An 18395-nucleotide genomic window follows, 5' to 3' on the forward strand; every position below is an offset into this window, starting at 1 on the left:
ATAACTGTCATACAGAAGTCAATGAATCGAAGAGTTTTGTTTTTAGCTTGTCGACATCATATTCTTGAAATCTGTGTAAATGCAGTGTTTGATGCATTTTTTGTCTCAAAAGGACCAAACATTGAACTTTTTGGTAGAGTGAAGTCCCAGTGGGAGCTAATAGAAAAATCAAAGTTTGAACCACTTGAAAGTGATAAAAGCAGAGCTGGATGCCTTACAAAGTTTGAAAAAGAGAGGCTTGCATCTCCAAAACCCAATGTTGTGGAAAATTTGTAAAAATACTTAAAGGAAACGCAACCACGTGATGGTTATAAAGAATTCTGAAGACTAGCTCTTCTCCTTTTGGGAGAAAATAATGATACAACAACTATTTGCATTCCTGGGGCTTACCATCGTGCAAGATGGATGGCTAAAGGTATATACTGTTTAAAAATTTTTGGTTTTCGTCATCACTTAAATATCACAGAGAAAGAAATTAGGATTTTAAGAAGAATATGTCTCTTCATAACCACAAAATATGCATGTTTCTGGTTTTCACCTCTCACAACAGAAGCACCAATAAATGATCTCCTTCTTTTAAAAGTAATGGAGAACTATTGTCAAGCTGACAGCAAAGTTGCAAATGTTGCAAAAAATAAAATTAAACATCAGTTATGGTATTTAAGTGAAGATCTAGCTGCTTTCCCATTATTCAGTGATAAAATTTCTGTTGAAGAGAAAATGGATATTGTAAACGCCTTACAAAAAGAACCATTACCAAGTGACAATAGAAGACTTGCTCCAAACAAGATTTATACATTCTCTAAACTTTCTATAGCTAACTTTGTTACACGACACACAATAAACTTGTTTGACTCTCTCAATCTACCAAAAGAAGTCTTGACATTGTCTCCTAAACCTTGAGCTAATTGTGATGACTACAAGTCTGCTTGTAAGATAGTTTGTGCCTTACTCTTATATGTTGTCAGAAAGTTTTTTCCGTATTTTGTTGACAAAAAGTAAAAATTAAAATGCAAGACCAGAATTTTTTTTTTAATTAATTGATAGACTGCCTGCCCCAACCAAACCCTCAGTTGATGTAGCAGCACTCCCTTGCGAGTCAGGCTAAAAGATAGTAGATGTAGTTGCACTCAGTTGCGAGTCAGGCTATTTGTCAGTCGATATAGCAGCACTCCGTTGCGAGTCAGGCTATTTGTCAGTCGATGTAGCAGCACTTTGTTGCAAGTTAGGCTATAAGATAGTCGATGTAGCAACACTCCCGCATGATTTACAGTAAAAAAAAAAAAAATATATTTTATTAAAAAAATAAAAATAAAATAAAAAAACGCTTTATTAAAAAAAATAAATATAATAACATGATCTTAAAAAAAATAAAAATAAAAACATTGTTTATATTGTTAAAAACATTCAGAATGTTTTTAAAAACATTCTGGTCAATTAAATTTGCGTTTTTGCGGTTTTTTAAAAAAATGATTAATATGTAATTAAATTAATGGTTTTCACTTTCTGACAACATGCAAATGTTGGGCGAAAGTCAAAAGTAATTAAAAGTGACTATGCGCTGGCGTAAGAATCATTTTTTTCCTTCCGTACTTCCCAAATGCAACAATCCATAGAACTATATACAGTACCTACTCATATTATTAGACTCAAGCTCAATTTTTAGCTTTTTGTCTTTTTTGTGTGTCTAAAATGCAATACAAGCAATCGCAACTTAATTTTTTTGTTATATAATCTATATATTATTACATACAAAGCATATTAAGAAACTTAATACTTGGTTGTGAGCCCTTTTGACTCTATAAGAGCTTTGACACGCCTTGGCATACTATTTATGCACTTTGAGGTCAATGCTTTAACTTCTGGATCTCGAACCCATACATCAATCAGTTGTTCTGTAAGCTTCTGTTTACTCGTTATTATTTCCGCACTGATTTTACGTTTTACTAGCTCCCACAGATTTTCAATAGGATTCATATCTGGAGAATTTCCAGGCCAATCAAGAAGCTCAATACTCTCATTAGCAAGAAATGTCTTTATGGATTTTGCAGTATGGCAAGGAGCACCATCTTGCATAAAAACTATTTTTTCACCATTAGGAAACCACTCTCGTATCTGTGGAATCAGGGTGGTCTGTAGGACAGTCTTGTACTGATCTTGCTTCATTGTCCCTTGTACAATGTAAAGTTGACCGGTACCCCTGCTTGATATGCATGACCAAACCATTATGGATGCTGGGTGCTTTACCTTGTTTACGATACATTCTGGCTTGTGTTGTTCTCGTGGTCTGCGGCGGACAAATGTGGCTTTGTCTTCTAAAGTTTGAAAGGTAGATTCATCGCTGAATACAACCTGAATATAGCAATAATTATTGATGTTTAATAATATTTAAAGTATTAGTAAAATCAATTGGGGTAAGATATTAACGCAAAAGCGTCTTTTGAAAACTTGTAATAATAAAATATTGTTTGTTTAAGTTTCAGGAGAGAATAAATAGAAAATCTACCTTATTCCAGTCATCCTGAGAAAAAGAAGAGTGTTTTTTAGCCCAAGCAAGACGTTTTTTAATCATCGCAGTGGTAAGTTTTGGTTTCTTCAGTGGCTTTCTGCACTTGAATCCTAACTCGTAACTTCGCCTTCTTAAAGATCCAAGTGAAATGTTGATTCCTTGGTCTTTCAAAACGCTTTTCAGTTTTATTACTGGCATCTTACGATTTTGCTCAATAACTTTTTTGATCTTTCTATCATCTCTAGCACTTGTTATTCTTTTTCAGCCACAGCAGCCTGTTCGCTGTGCTTCTAATTTGACCCCCATTTTGAGTTTAGAATTTATTCTTCTAACTGTAGCCTGTGAGACTTTGACAATTTTGGCAATATTTCTTTGACTGTGATTTGTTTCTTGCAGAAGAACAGCTACTTTAGCTAATTTACGTGGGGAAACATCACTAGCTCTACCCATTATTAATCTTAAAACCACAACAACATTTAATAAGTTATTATATGACAGGGATTCTTTAAAAAAACACTTAAAAACAACTGAAATTTCATTATTTGAGTTTTTAAGACAGTCGACAATAATTTAGACATATAATTTGAACATATAAAGACATATAATTTGAGTTATGAAAGATAAAAATAACTGAATGTTTTTAATTTTATATTTTTAAAATTTACCATACCTTTTATAAAGTTGAAAATATTGTTAAAAAGTGTATATATTTCATAAATGTTTTTAATCTAAAACAAAAAATGAATGACAGGAAGTTATATTACATATAAATAATAAAAAGTAAACAGCAATAACCCCTACCTAACAAAGAAAATCCAAAAAAGTAACAAAATTTTGAATTTTTTTTTTGAGTCTAATAATTTGAGTAGGTACTGTAAATATATATATATATATATATATATATATATATATATATATATATATATATATATATATATATATATATATATATATATATATATATATATATATATATATATATATATATATATAATGAACTAAATATAATTAAATACATTGTAATAATAAAATTAATATATGGCTATTGTTTTTCTGTTATATTTTAATTTAGTTATATGTCAAGGTTTGATTAAATTATATACGTTATTTCATCCAAATAATTTTAAAATTTGTTATTTGTAATATGTTTTCTTGATTGCATAAGAAAAATTTTAATTCTTTTAAAAGTTTCATTCACAATATTTTTTATTACTTTTAAATTTATAAATTTCAATTATGGCTGAGGTAGAAATGGCTGGTAGAGAGACATCATTTGGGGCATATGGGCCACTGGTACTCACAATTAAAAAAACTGAAGAAATATAAAAAAAAAGGACCTTTTTTAAGTACTTATAACAGCTTTTCGTATCTTTACCCCCTTGAGGGGGTAAAGATACAAAAAGCCTGAGGGTGCGGTGTGGGAATAGGTCACTGCTATATACATTTGTTATATTGTTATCACCCTAATAAGTAAAACTGATGCATGTAGCAGTGGCACAAGCTGATTTTATTAGATTTCTGAAATATATTATTTTAGACAAAAACGGGTCTCAAAAGGACTTAAAAAACAGGTCCAATCATTTCTAGAAAACAGGGACCAATCATTTCTAGGGTGGAGTCTGGGAATAGGTCTTTGCTATATACATTCTTATAATTTTTATAACCCTAATAAGTTAAACTAATGCATGTAACACTGACACTAACTGATTTTAATACATTTTAGAAATATCATTTTAGACAAAAACGGGGTTCTGAAGGGGTTACAAAGCAGGTGTAGGGGACCACTTCCCATCATCAGTTTGCAAAAAAAAATTATCTGTGAACTTTTTTTATTGAACCTCACCAAATAAGAGGGTGTGCGATATAAAATTAAAAAACAAACAAAAAAAACCACCCTAATATATATATATATATATATATATATATATATATATATATATATATATATATTTATATACACTACTCTTTTATAGAGGTTTTAAGTTGAAATTATTTTTACTTCAACTTGAAACCTCTATAAAAGGTTTTAAGTTAAAGTAAAAATAACTTACCACTCTTTCGAGCAAGTTGACATGAAGTAGAAACTGTTGAAAATGAATTAAAAACCGCATCTTTTTTCATTCTTTGATCATTTTTCTAAGTATTTAAAACCTTCAAAAAATGAGGGGGTCCTAAACTTTGTGTAACTGTATCTTTGGAGCGTCAAAATATATTTTGATAAAATTTGAAGCCTAATTACAATTTATGATGGGATTCAAGATAATATTTTGTTTCTTTTGAGGGAAAGTTACTTTCCCTCGACCAGGGGGATGCAAGGGGTATTTTTTTAAGGGTATTTCTACTCTTGTTTGCAAATCATGTGGTTTGTGCCTGAAATTGAAGTTAATTTTATTTAGAGACTAATTACAAATAGTTTAATAACAATTGTCTGATGATTTGTTTAATTTAAAAAATTTGTTAGAGTATTTATATAGAAAATTTAAAAAATCTAAGGCAGAAAATACTAAATAAAAACGTTTTTGTGCAAAATGAGTCTGCAAAAAGCAAGATCTCATTCAGAAAATAGGAGATGGATATGTTTCTGTTGTGTCAATAAAGATAAAAAATGTCTATCTTTAGAGAAGAATGATTCATTGATTCATCTGATCAAAGACTTTGTGGACCCTGGATTTGGTCTGAGCCTAAGTTCTCATCCTTCTGGAATCTGCAAGGCAAACTTATATTTAAAACAGAAAGGTAATGCTATCAGTAAAGCTGTGGAGACTTCCAGGATAAATGGTCGAGATCAAGTTAAAAAGTTGGGAAGAATTAAACAAAAAGATGGCAACTGCAATTGTGCTATTTGCTGCCTAGGGCAGAGTACTAAAAGTAGAAGTACATTTAATCTTTCTGAATTCACCTACATAGAATGTGAAAATTATATTCGAATAAAGAAATTCATTTTGCTCAGAATGCTGTCAATTGTTGGTCCTGGTATTTGACATCCTTGCAGCAAAAAAAAAAACTGTTCAAAATATTCACACCTTCTTCAAAGAATCAAAATATCGCTGACAAAGTTGTTTCTTGTACGCTAAAAAAAAGTTTGTTGTTGGTGATAGTAAAAAAAATAAAACTTGCAACAGGAGGAAAAACTCTTCTTGTTAAAGTATACAGAAACCGATCACCTATAAGGCATATAAGAAGTGAAACAATCATGAACTTGAAGATAAACCATGACCTTCCAAATTGTGCAGTGTTAGGAATAATGAAGGAGAGAAGAAAAGATGTTGGACGATCTGGAATACAGGAGAACACCTATGCTAAAGTTACGAACAGGTCACGCTACTTGAATAGGTTTTACGATGTGATAAAATATCAGCAAGATATTTACACAAGATATTGTTTATTGTACTGACCTATCTATGCTTGTAACTGAAGTTTGTTCCTTCAGAAAAATAGATATTTTTAATTCTGTTGTATGTGTTGGTATTGATGGAGGGCAGGAATCTCTAAAGATTGTCTTGAACGTGTTTGACCCATCAGTATTAGATTTTCAACCAAGAAACCAGAAGTACACCGAGGTCAACAAAGTGTTTATTTTAGGCATAGTTCGAAACGTAGAAGAGAATCATCACAATCTGAAAGCACTTTTCCAACTCCTTCAACTCAATCCACTGAAGTTTACCTTGGCTTCTGACCTCAAATTCATCAACATCATCAATGGATTATCAGTAAGTATCTTATTTCATTTATATTTGAAGTAAGCAATACCTATAAGTTATTTTCTATAATCAAGGGTCACTGTGAAAAATGCTCGCGTTGCTATTGTGATGGGCTAATGGATGAAAAAAGAGTTCTAAAGACTTCCGGATCACTAGCAGATGAATTCGAAAAATATCAATTTGATAAGAAACCTTGTATGCAGATGTAATATTATAAAAATGTTATTTACCCATGTCTGTTGGATAAGAAATTGACTGAAGAAATTATCAACATAATTCCACCACCTGAATATTATATTTATGAACACTGTGTTAATAAAACTATTGATCTCCTCTTGACTGATAAAAATCTAAAGGAGTTTCTTGAAAAGAAAACGGTTATCAGGCATGGCTATAATCGTGGTAGCTTTGATGGACCTAACTGTGCCAAAGTTTTAAGATCATTGGGTGAAATAACACTTTATTCTCCAAATGAATATCTGGAATGTATTGAAACCCTGAGAAGGTTTAAAGAAGGTACTTCATTGCTTTTTAAATTTTTTTAAACACTTCTTAGAACGTTTTTAATTCAATTAGTACAGATAGGGGACTATTGACCTAACAGCCTAAATAAAATTAGGAGACACGAATATATTAATACCATTATTTTCAGCAAGTTATTATTTGGGTAAATTTTGTTTGATTTAGTAGCTGAATGCTGTTTTGGGATGAAATTCGATATATCCTACAAAGAAAAAAATAGACAAGTTTGTGGAGTCCATGCTTCACAAAAAGTATATGCAAAAGTATATGCCCATGATGTATTCGCAATGAAGATTTCACTTGGATGGAAGTTTCACATAATCAGGTTCCAACTCAAAGAGTATCTCGATAGGCAGAAAATTCCGCTCGGTATTACATCAGAACAAACATCTGAAGCAGTGCATAAAAACTTAAACAAGACACTGAAGAGGTTCGCTGTGTCTGAGAAAAATGTCCATTACGGTGAAAAGCTAAGAGCTATGGTTATTGAATACAGTTAAACAAGATTGTAAGAAGATTTTTCAAGAATATATTAATATGGAAAAAATATCTATTTTTCTTTTCATTTTGTAACATATTATAGTTTTTAAAATACTGTTTGTGGCATTTCATTTGCCTGATTTTATTATCGGAGATTTATTCATATTTTGTGTGTGTTAGCAGAGATGGAAAATTTGTTGGATTCCTAATAGATTTTTGACAAAAAGATATTTGCAACAATATTTTGCTGATATTCATTAAAAAAATAATTTTTAAGCTAAAAATCACAGCAGCCAGATCTTAGGGGCAGAAATAACCTTGAAAAATGACCCCTGCATCCCCCTGGTTGAGGGAAATGATTTTTTGAAAAAAAAAATTCTTTATCTTGAATTCAAAAATAAATTGTCATTAGGTTTCAAATTTTATCAATTTTGACGCTCAAAAGATACAGCCACATAAAGTTTAGGACCCCCTCATTTTTTGAAGGTTTTAAATACTTAAAACAATGGTCAAAAAATGAAAAAAGATGCGGTTTTTAATTCGTTTTCAACGGTTTCAATTTCATGTCAACTTGCTCAAAAGAGTGGTTAAAAATGAGCAGTGTATATATATATATATATATATATATATATATATATATATATATATATACGCACACAGTGTATATATATATATATATATATATATATATATATATATATATGTATATATATATATATATATGCATATATATATATATATGTATATATATATATACACTGTGTATATATATATATATATATATATATATATATATATATATACACAGTGTATGTATATATGTATTTATAATACTGTATATTATATTTCCTTCTACTTTATAGTTACTAACAGGCAAGTAAACTAAAGAACCAAGTAGGCAGATCTATGTCAAGTTGAAGAAGCAATAGCCTAATATCTATGAAGAGATTAATAAAGGAAAAAATCTTTTCAACTTTTATAATTTTTTAATGCTGGCTATGTGTATACTAGGATTAAGTGTACAGTGCGTGTGTGTGTGTGGGTGGGGTAGAGGAAGGATGGGGGTGGGTGGGGGATGGGGGGTGGGTGTTGTCAGGGGGATGGGGTGGGGGAGATGAAGTGGGGGTTGGGGAGATAAGGTGGGGGTGGGGGAGATGAGGTGGGGGTGGGTAAGGGAGATAAGGTGGGGTTGGGTGGGTGGGGCAGAGGGTCACTGCCCTTAACAGATTTAGAGGAGTAATTGTCCATTATGGATAGTAAAGTAGAGTATAAGACTTTATATAATTAAAAATGAAAATATACGTCAAAAGTCAAAATTTACATCTACCACTTCTAATCATCCCAGAAACCTAAAATAAATATTTTTTAAACCTAACCCTTTCTACAAAATAGAGTGCTCAATGTACTTAAAAGAACAGAGCAATAATAAATTAGTAGAAAATCACTTATCAAATTTTCATCATTATAATGTGTTTCATCAATAAAGACTCATCAGAAATGAATAATCAAATAAATTAAACTTCTACTTATACCAAAAATTAAAACACAGGAAGTCATAAATGTCTTTACACTGCTGCTAATTTTCACACATTTGTGGAATATGTTTTATCTAACCATTTTATCTAAATTGTGGAATATAAAAATATAAATAAAGAGTAATAATAATTCTTAAGCTCATTATGTCTTTCATGATATAGATAACAACTTTTAAGATATCTAATTATATTTTTATAATGATAAACTTGCTCACGCATTTTTGTTTGAAAAGAATAGCCAAAACATTAAAGAAATCAAAAAACAAAATAACAATTATAATGCATTAGAGTTGGCAAAGTTTCTGATATTTTATAAGTGAAAAGGTTTTTAAAGTTAAAAACTTCTCTGACACTAAACACCTAAAATATCGCTTCAATATACATTATGTCAAAATTTACTAAAAAAGTTTTATCAAATGTAATAAAGTTCCCAACTTAAATATTACTGGTAATAAAGTTTTTATTTGCCAAAGTTTTTGAATTTTCATATTTGAAAAATTTAAAACAAAAATATTGAACTTAAATATATTTGGATCAAGATTTTTGGTTACTGTCTATTTTATTCTAATTGATTTATGAACTGTGAAGCTGGTATTTGTTTTAATTGTTAATCAATTAACTCTAAATAGCTCTAAAAAGGGAGTTACTTAGCCTGTCAATCGTTTGTCTTTTATTATTACTGATATTAATATATAAGTTTATTGATATTAATGTATAAATATATCTGTAACATATTAACTTTTGTTTTGCTGCTTAAAGTTAATTAAGTTAAATCAAGCTTTAAGTTAAGATCCCTTAAAGTTTGATTTTTATTTTTTTATTATTTTATATATTTGTTTTTTATTTGTTAATATAGTATTTTTCAAATAAAATATGGCATAAGTTGCAATAAAAAAAACTTAACTTAGGAGTCTAGTTCAACAAGATGATCTCTTCATCTTAGGAGACTTGCTCCTTAAGATGAGATGATTGGGTATGTTGAGAATATTGCAATTTTTGGTAAAAAAATTTTAAGTAATTATTTATTGATATTCTTTGAAAGGAAAGATAAAACTACAATAATCTTAAAAATATATACATCTTTCTTTAATATTTGGCAGCAAAAAAATGTAATGTAATGTAATGTTAACATGCTCAACTTTGGCAATCTTTTCCTAATTACATTACTAATAATATTTAAATAATTAGTAATCTATATTCAAGAAACTAACAAAACTTGTGTAAAAAACAACAACAATAATAACAAATACAAAAACAAACCTATTTGTAAAAGTCTCAAATGAGTCTTTCAAACTAAAATCTGTGAGATTATATCCTTGACGACTAAATGCCAGAATAGCATTTGGTCCTAACCAAATATTTCCATCCATTCTTGGTGTAAAATGAACTCCAAGAAATGGAAATCGAGGGTCTGGGACCTATAAATTTAAAACATTTATTAGGTTGAAATTGAAATAAAATTTTCTTTATCAATGAAAAAGATTTAACTCAACTTATTTTTATTGAGCCAGTTTTAATTTTATTATTAATCAGCTCTCAGAATTAGAACAAAAGGGTGGCAATAAATCGCCGACCATTAATATTTTTTGGTTGGCATCAGGTTGGCGCAAAATTTTTAACCAAAAGGTTTTAACATAATTACATTGAAACAAGGTCAGCAAAAAATTGCTAATCTCAGACACTTTTAAGTCGACAGGTCAGCATTGCCAATTGCCATCTTCAATTCGTAGATCTGATAATTTATGCTAATTTATGCTATTTAAAATCTTAAATTTATTAAGCATAAAATTGAAAAAAAATAAGAAATTTTTCAAAAAAATTTCTAACATCTTAATCTTTTACTTTTTTTCTACTTTCACAAGATTTAGTTGATTCATACATTTTGAGTAATAATTTTTAAATACGAATTTAATTAAAACTAATTAAGAACTTTGTAGTCACTATTTTTCTTGTTTATTTTTAAACCAATAACATTTAACATTCTCACATAATCTTACCATGACCCGTTACATCTTACCATGGTGCATCTTATAGGTTATTATTGCTGGCACTATACACACTGTATTGAAACTTACTGGATAAATATTTCCATTGACTAAATGTCTTTTATTTTGTTTCAGCAACAAATAATCTCCTCTAAAAGGAACTATTCCAGGTTCTTTGCTGCATGATGTCATTCTAGCTAATCGATCCGAATATAATCCACCACATGTAATTACATAGCGACACAAAACTGAAGGCTAAAATATAAAAAAGTAAAACAGATTTCAAATAAACCTTTGAGTACAATGAAGTGCAAACCTGCTAAAACAGAAATTTTTTTCATTACAATAATGTAACAAAACTATAGAATATAATAAAGTTAGAAAAACTTAAAACACCCAAAATTTAGGTTCTATAATATAACTATGACTAAAAGTTAATAAAAAAACTAATCATTTTTGAAAAATTAAAACAATTAAATCTTATAACAACCTATTTTATGCATACTTTCACACTTAGCAGTTTATCATGAAAAAAAACACTTGGCTTGAAATAAAACACTTCAATTCAAAGCGGATCAATACTTAACATAAACCAACTTTTGTTGTTCTTAAGATACTTTGAATGTTCAGATATTTCTAATTTATAACCAGTTTATTCTACTTCAAAGTAATTTCTCCTTTTTTTATATTTAAACAATTTTTAATACTTTATTTTAAAGCAATATTTTACTTATGTTAACTTAAAACATCTAAAAAAAACAACGTAAATTGAAAAAATTGATATTTGAGGGTGCGATAAACAAAATAAGCTATTGCACCACATCAAAAATTTTACCTGATTTAAAAAAAAAAAGTATATAAAAGTAAAATAAACAAATTTATTATATTTTATAATAATAAGATTAAATAAAAACTCAAACATTTACTTTAAAGTCAAATTTGTTTGATGTTTTAATTTTTAAAGTTTTAAAGTTTGTTATTTTTAAGTAGTAGATTACTCTCAGAGTAATCTACTACAAAAAATATTTAGTTTACTACCTGAGTAATCAACTAAAAATATTTAGTTCATTTTTTAGTAGCAGATTACTTTCAGAGTAATCTACTAAAAATTTTGTTTACTACCTGAACGATTATTGGAAAATACCGATTTCAATTTCTAAACTTTAATGCATATACCATGCTGCATTGATGATATATGCATTAAAATTGAAGAATAAAGAAAAAAAAAACTTATAGCAAGTGTAAGTTGTTTAAAAAAAAAAAAAAATTAGTATAACTATTAAAAAAAGATCCATATACCCCTGTATATGTAATTAATTTTTTTCTAGTTGCAACTATTAACCCCTGCCAAATTTTATATTTTGCTAGGGCTGGGTTTGCAAAAAGTCTCATAATTAACCGGGACCGGGACCAGGGCCCCGGTCACTTCCTAAAAAGAGTAGAAGTGCAAGCGAATTTAAATCCTCTCTTCATTATTTGCCAAAATCTTTCTCAAATATTTTAATTTTTTTATTGAAAAGTATTTTACTTGTGATAAATTGTTGCAAACTTTTTTTAATTAGCTATTGCTCAGAAATTAGTTTTTAATAAACCTAATAACAGCAATGGCATGATTGGTCATAGGAGGTGGGGTGGGAAAGGGGAGGGAGTGGGTTTGTATCATCTAAGATTTTTTATTTTTGGGTTTTGAGCACTTTATGTTTATAAAATTTATAATTATAATAGTAAAAAAATATAAAAATATTACTTCAGAAAATTGTTGCTTCAGACTTATTATATGCTGGTAAAACAATGTGTATCTCTTTAATGGAATCTCAAACATTATCACAAACATTATCACGAACATTATCACGAACATTATCACAATTATGTACAATTGCTAGAGCAGTAAAAAAAAGATTTTCAACTCTTAGATTTTATTAGTTCCTCATTTTGATGGCAAAATACTGCTATATGTTGATGGAACCAGGCTTGAATGTTTGACAATTGTTGTTTCCGGTTTGGATATAGAGAAATTATTAGGGACCCTTTAGTTACCCGCTGGTACTGGTACTTTGGTAGTAGAGAAGGTAGTTCTTTTATGAGTGGCCTGCAATAAGCGAGGAGCATATCGCAGGACTTTGCTTTGAAACGACTGCAAGTAATACAGAAAGTCATAATGGCCCAGTCACTATCATACAGATGTCAACAATGACTTGCACAACAAATATTTGCATTACTGGGGCTTACCATTGTGCAAGATGGATGGGTACAAGTTTTTTAAAGGTAATTTTATATATATGTGTGTGTGTGTGTGTGTGTGTGTGTGTGTGTGTGTGTGTGTGTGTGTGTGTATATACATATACATATATATATATATATATATATATATATATATATATATATATATATATATATATAAATATATATATATATATATATATGTATATACAAATATATATTTATATATATATATATATATATATATATATATATATATATATATATATATTAATATATATATATATGTGTATATATATATATGTATGCATAGCCCTCAAAACTAGGAAGTATGAACTTGAAAAAAAATTACAGACTTTAAACTGTTAGAGATCGGCATCAGGTCAGCTAAAAAAAATTTGATGCATAGGGGTATCATAAAACAGAGGAACAAGGTTGGTAATTTTTGCCGACCTCAAACAACCTAAGGTCAGCAGCTAGGTGCTGACCTTAATTCCAATGGCTGTACATATATATATATATATATATATATATATATATATATATATATATATATATATATATATATATATATACATTTTCCTAAAGAGTCTATTAATATGCTTGCATATTAATAGACTCTTCAGGAAAACAATCTAAACATATATCCAAGCATATAAGCTTGCATATATCTTTATGAGAATTAAAATAAATTAAAACAGAGCTGTACTTATTATACATTCTTTATAAATAAAAACTACATATTTTTTAAAACTATAAGTTTTTACAACTACAAGGTGTTTTACAAACTTTGAAAATATAGCGTGTTTTTGAAATTATAGTTACACCTAGAATCTCATAAATTTAATACTACTTTTAAAAAACTTAATACTTCTTTTAAAAAAATCAATACATCAATATTTTTTAGTTTTATCTGCTTCTTTCATTAATTTATTTTTTACAACAAAAATATAAAAAGCAAATTATCACTAATTAACAAAAACCTGATTTTTTCCAATCACTTTAACAGGATACATAGAATCTAAACCAAAATAAACATTACTTGATTTATTATTATTATTATTATTATTTTACCATTATTTCTTTTTATTTTAACAATTTTTTCTTAAATAATGAATTTTTTAATATTTTAATTTAAAGAAAAAATTTTTTTTGTCAATATTACAATATTAAACAATTAAATTTTTTTTATAGTATCCACCATCTCCTTTTTTCAGAAACATGAATCTATACAACTTTGTATTTTTCAACATTATCTACATACATGCTTCTTTGATTTGTTATAAAAGGAGAACTTTTAAAACCACAGCTACAAATAGCCTGAAAGTACATAATTTGAGAGAAAATTTTTTAACTCACTTTAGCTTCTACTAATAATAGATTGCCTGTAAGGATTGAGTGACTTTTTTTTCAGTAGGTCTCACCTTCTTTGAAAACTCAAAAAAACATTTTGTCACTAATTTGAATAAACTTTTTGAATATTTTTTGCTTTTCTTGTAATATGCTTTCATATATTCTATTTTCTATACTTTTTGAACACAAGATCTGCTACATTTAAACATAGCAGCTGAATCTTGGCTGAGTGACTGAGTTAAATTTTGATGAATTGTCTAATACTCAACTTCAGATTTCACCTTTATTTTATCAATACACACTGATTTTTATCATTTCCCTGATTATCTGTTTATAATTTTGTTAACTTTATAACATTTTATAACAAATCTAAGAATTGATTTGAGGATTTTAATAATTTTTGAAAATTATTAAATACTTTTGCACAATCAACATTAAAATTTTTTTTGCTTCAAATTTTTAAAAACTTAAACTTTTACTCAAAAATTTTTTCTCTTTTTTGACTCTTAAAAAATTGCAAACACTAAACAGATGCAAACGAAATGATACCTGCACATAAAAAACGAATTCATTAATGCATTATTTAAAAAAAAAACTTGTAAGAATTAATTAAGTAACTTATGTAAGTTACTTAATTAAGTAACTTATGTAACTTATGTAATTAAGTAACTTATGTAAGTTACTTAAATTAAGTAAGTAACTTATGAGAAAATTTAAAATTGTTCAAATTTTAACCAATCAAAAAAAGGAAAAAAAAATTGTCTAAACTTCAACCAATCAAAAAATAAAATAAAACTGTCTAAAGTTCAACTAATGGTATGTTGTCTAATGTCTAAACTTATGTCTGGAATCAGCAAATAAAAAATTAATAATAGTGTTTAAACTTTAACTAACCAAAAGAAAAAGGTGTCAAAGATTATGGTAATTATCTCAAACCACAAGTGTCAAAGATTATGGTAACCATCTTAAACTACAGGTGTCAAAGATTATGGTAATCATTTTAAACCACAGGTGTCAAAGATTATGGTAATCATCATCAAAAAAAGGCGTCAAAGATTATGATAATTATCTTAAACCACAGGTATATCAAGGGAACATCAAAAATATTAAAATTGTCACTTTTAGAATAAAACTAAAAAAACTACTAAGTAAAAATAAAAAAAAACTATACTAAAATAACATTAAATATGGAACTACAGATACAACTTAAACAAGTCAGTTTTGTATTACAATACCCAGCTGGTACAAACACATATTTTAGACATCTTCTTTTAGTATCTAAAATGTTAACACCTTTTAGATGTCTAAATTCAGGTAACTATAAAACATCTAATAGTAGCCATCTTTGAGATGGCAAAGATGAGTTTACATTCATTGTCCCAAAGATGGCTACTATTAGATGTCTTATACTTATCTAAATTTAGACGGGTAAAAGGTGTTAACATTTTAGATTCTAAAAAGACCTGTTTGTGCTGGCTGGGTTGTAACTGTAAACAATTATCTATTAATTGTTTACAGTTACAACCCAGACATGAGAATAGCTACTTAAAAACAAATGAAATCTTTCTTAATAGATTTACATATATTAAATCATTTTTAAACGACTAAATATATAAATATATTATATTGATAAATCAAACACTGAAACTTTATTAATAAAATTTAAAGTAACAAATATAATTAATGTAATAATTTTAACCTTCAATTGAATGGATAATTTTTTCCACCTAAAAAATACAATTTATTTCAATTTCAGAAGTATATTTAAAATACGCACACATAATTTACTCAACACTTTAAAAAAACAAAATAACTAGCAGATATGTTACGTTTATTAAATATATAATTTGTTAAAGCATTATTAACCATCAAGCTCATAAATTAACTTTTTGGAAAAATAAAAACCAGTTTAATCAGTTTTAAAGAATTTACCAATTACAAATACCAATGTACAACATATTAATGTAACACATTCTTTTAATAAATATTTAATAAAAATATTGTTGGAGCTTATAGCAAAGATGATTCAGTTTGAAGTTGCATAAAACCTGAAGTTATTCTTTTCCAGTATTTTATTTTCAAGTACATCTACAAAAGTTCCAGTTTTATTATTATATATTATACTTGTTGCATTATATTAAATATTATCTATGTTATGTTAAATATTGTATATGTTATATTATGTTAAATACTATATATGTCATATTATACTAAATATTATCTAAGCAGTGTATATAATGACTAATTTAATCAATTAGAAAACAATAAAAATAAACCAATTTATAATTTATACACATTTAACATTAGTGTATTTAATTTGATATAACACAACAAAGTCTTTTTAAGTTTGTATAAATATTTAAATTGTGTTGTGAAATCATATGTCTATATGATCTTTAAGTTTAAAACCTGTCAAAGAATGCAATTAAAATGTTTTATATTTTTTTATAAAACTTTTTAAATTTTGATTAAAAAGCTTGTTACGTTTTGATTCTTTATTAATTTTTAAGTTTTTAAGTTTAAGAAAGTTCAAGTATACTGTAGATCTCATCTTTTTTTATGTAAATGACTGTTATTATTATTGTTATGTATTTAGGTATTTTGACTTATAAATAAAATATAAAAATGACTATATGATTTAAATTTTATAATCATAAATCATAATAATTTATCCTGGTGGACTATAGGATAGTTTTAACTTATGCTTTAGATTATATTAGTTATCAAAGAGTTTTTAATTTTCTGAAAAAGAATACCATTTTCCTATTTAAAAAATCAAAAAAGAAATCCCAGTTACTCAAACTTAATTTCACACTTCTTAATACCTGATGGTATTGAGAAGTGTGAGGTATTAAAAAATATTATTATGATAGGGTAAATCTGAAAAAGTAGAAGTACAAGATGAAAGGTTTTGTGATATTTAAGCTTTGTATAAACCACCTAAAGGAGAACATAAGAACAAGAAGAAACAAGAAGAGAACAAGAAGAAACAGAGCAAAATCTAGGATTGGAGACAAGACACAAATCAAGGAGTGAAGGTAAGTAATTGGGGTTATCTCAAAAACGAGTCGCAAATTTTACTATTTGAGTAAGAGATAAGTGTTATGGGCAAAATGTTAAGGGCTTTAGTGCCAGCAGGGTCATTGGTACTAGAGCTGAGCCATTCCATGTGATCATCATTAAAATCACTAATAATGACAATATTGGCTGATAAATATAGAGGTAAGGCTTGTTCATTTCAAACAGAATTAAAAATACAAAGAAATAAAAAAGGTCCTAGTGTTTTGTATCCTTTGATTTAAAGACTCCAATATGACTATTGGAGTCTTTAAATCAAAGGATACAAAACACTGGGATCCGAAGATGAAACAACCAAATTTAAATGTCTCGCAAAGAGCAAGTAGGGTTAATTTTGCAAAAGGTAAGATTCATAAAACATTTGCAAAAGGTTAGATGAAAAGTTACTTTAAAGTCTAGAAATATTTGTAAAGGATAGATTAAAACAATTTGATGATTGATGGTTTTTTTATTATTTGTAGGTACTTTATATTTTTAACTAACAGATAACTAGATTGAACCATAGATTGTGTATGACTGTGCAATAAAATATGTGGTTACCCTATTTCTGCTAATCAACTAAAAGTCATAACAAAAGGCTCATATGTGGCTTTGACAATGCAGACCAAAAGCAAAATAAAGAAAAATACCAAAAGAAAAATAGGAATAAAAAAAATAGGACCAAAAGAAAAATAGGAACAACATTACATGCACAATACATCGCTACTGATATTCTGATACTTTTCAGCTGTTGACAGTTTCAGCTTTTCTGAGAGCTACCAAAGAGTTTAGAAAATCTTATTACCAGATGACCGCTGAGCCAATCAACTGAGTTTTAGAACTGCACTCTAATTAGAAGATAAAAAATTAGTTGAATAACCATTACCAAAAAAGCAAAAACAAAAACCCATGAGTAGAGTCACAGAGACAGAGTGTTCAACATCCTCATTAGGAAAAAATATATGAAATGTTTACATTTACGCCTTATTAGTTAAAGAAGAGATGCAAGGCTGGTAAACAAAGATTTTCTGCT

General features: G+C 27.8%; 1 protein-coding gene across 1 annotated transcript in view; it reads right to left on the reverse strand.

The window, feature by feature from the left end:
- The window catches only part of LOC101241363 (L-2-hydroxyglutarate dehydrogenase, mitochondrial), a 36186-nt gene that overhangs the window by 5147 nt on the left and 12644 nt on the right, over positions 1 to 18395 (reverse strand). The window contains exons 6-9 of the mRNA XM_065804803.1: positions 16005 to 16032; positions 13936 to 13973; positions 10823 to 10987; positions 10008 to 10165 (exon numbers count right to left, since the gene is read on the reverse strand). Coding sequence (XP_065660875.1) covers positions 10008 to 10165; positions 10823 to 10987; positions 13936 to 13973; positions 16005 to 16032 — 389 coding nt within the window. The remainder of the gene's footprint in view (positions 1 to 10007; positions 10166 to 10822; positions 10988 to 13935; positions 13974 to 16004; positions 16033 to 18395) is intronic.

Source organism: Hydra vulgaris, chromosome 09 (genome assembly GCF_038396675.1).
Source record: "Hydra vulgaris chromosome 09, alternate assembly HydraT2T_AEP".
Taxonomy (NCBI): domain Eukaryota; kingdom Metazoa; phylum Cnidaria; class Hydrozoa; order Anthoathecata; family Hydridae; genus Hydra; species Hydra vulgaris.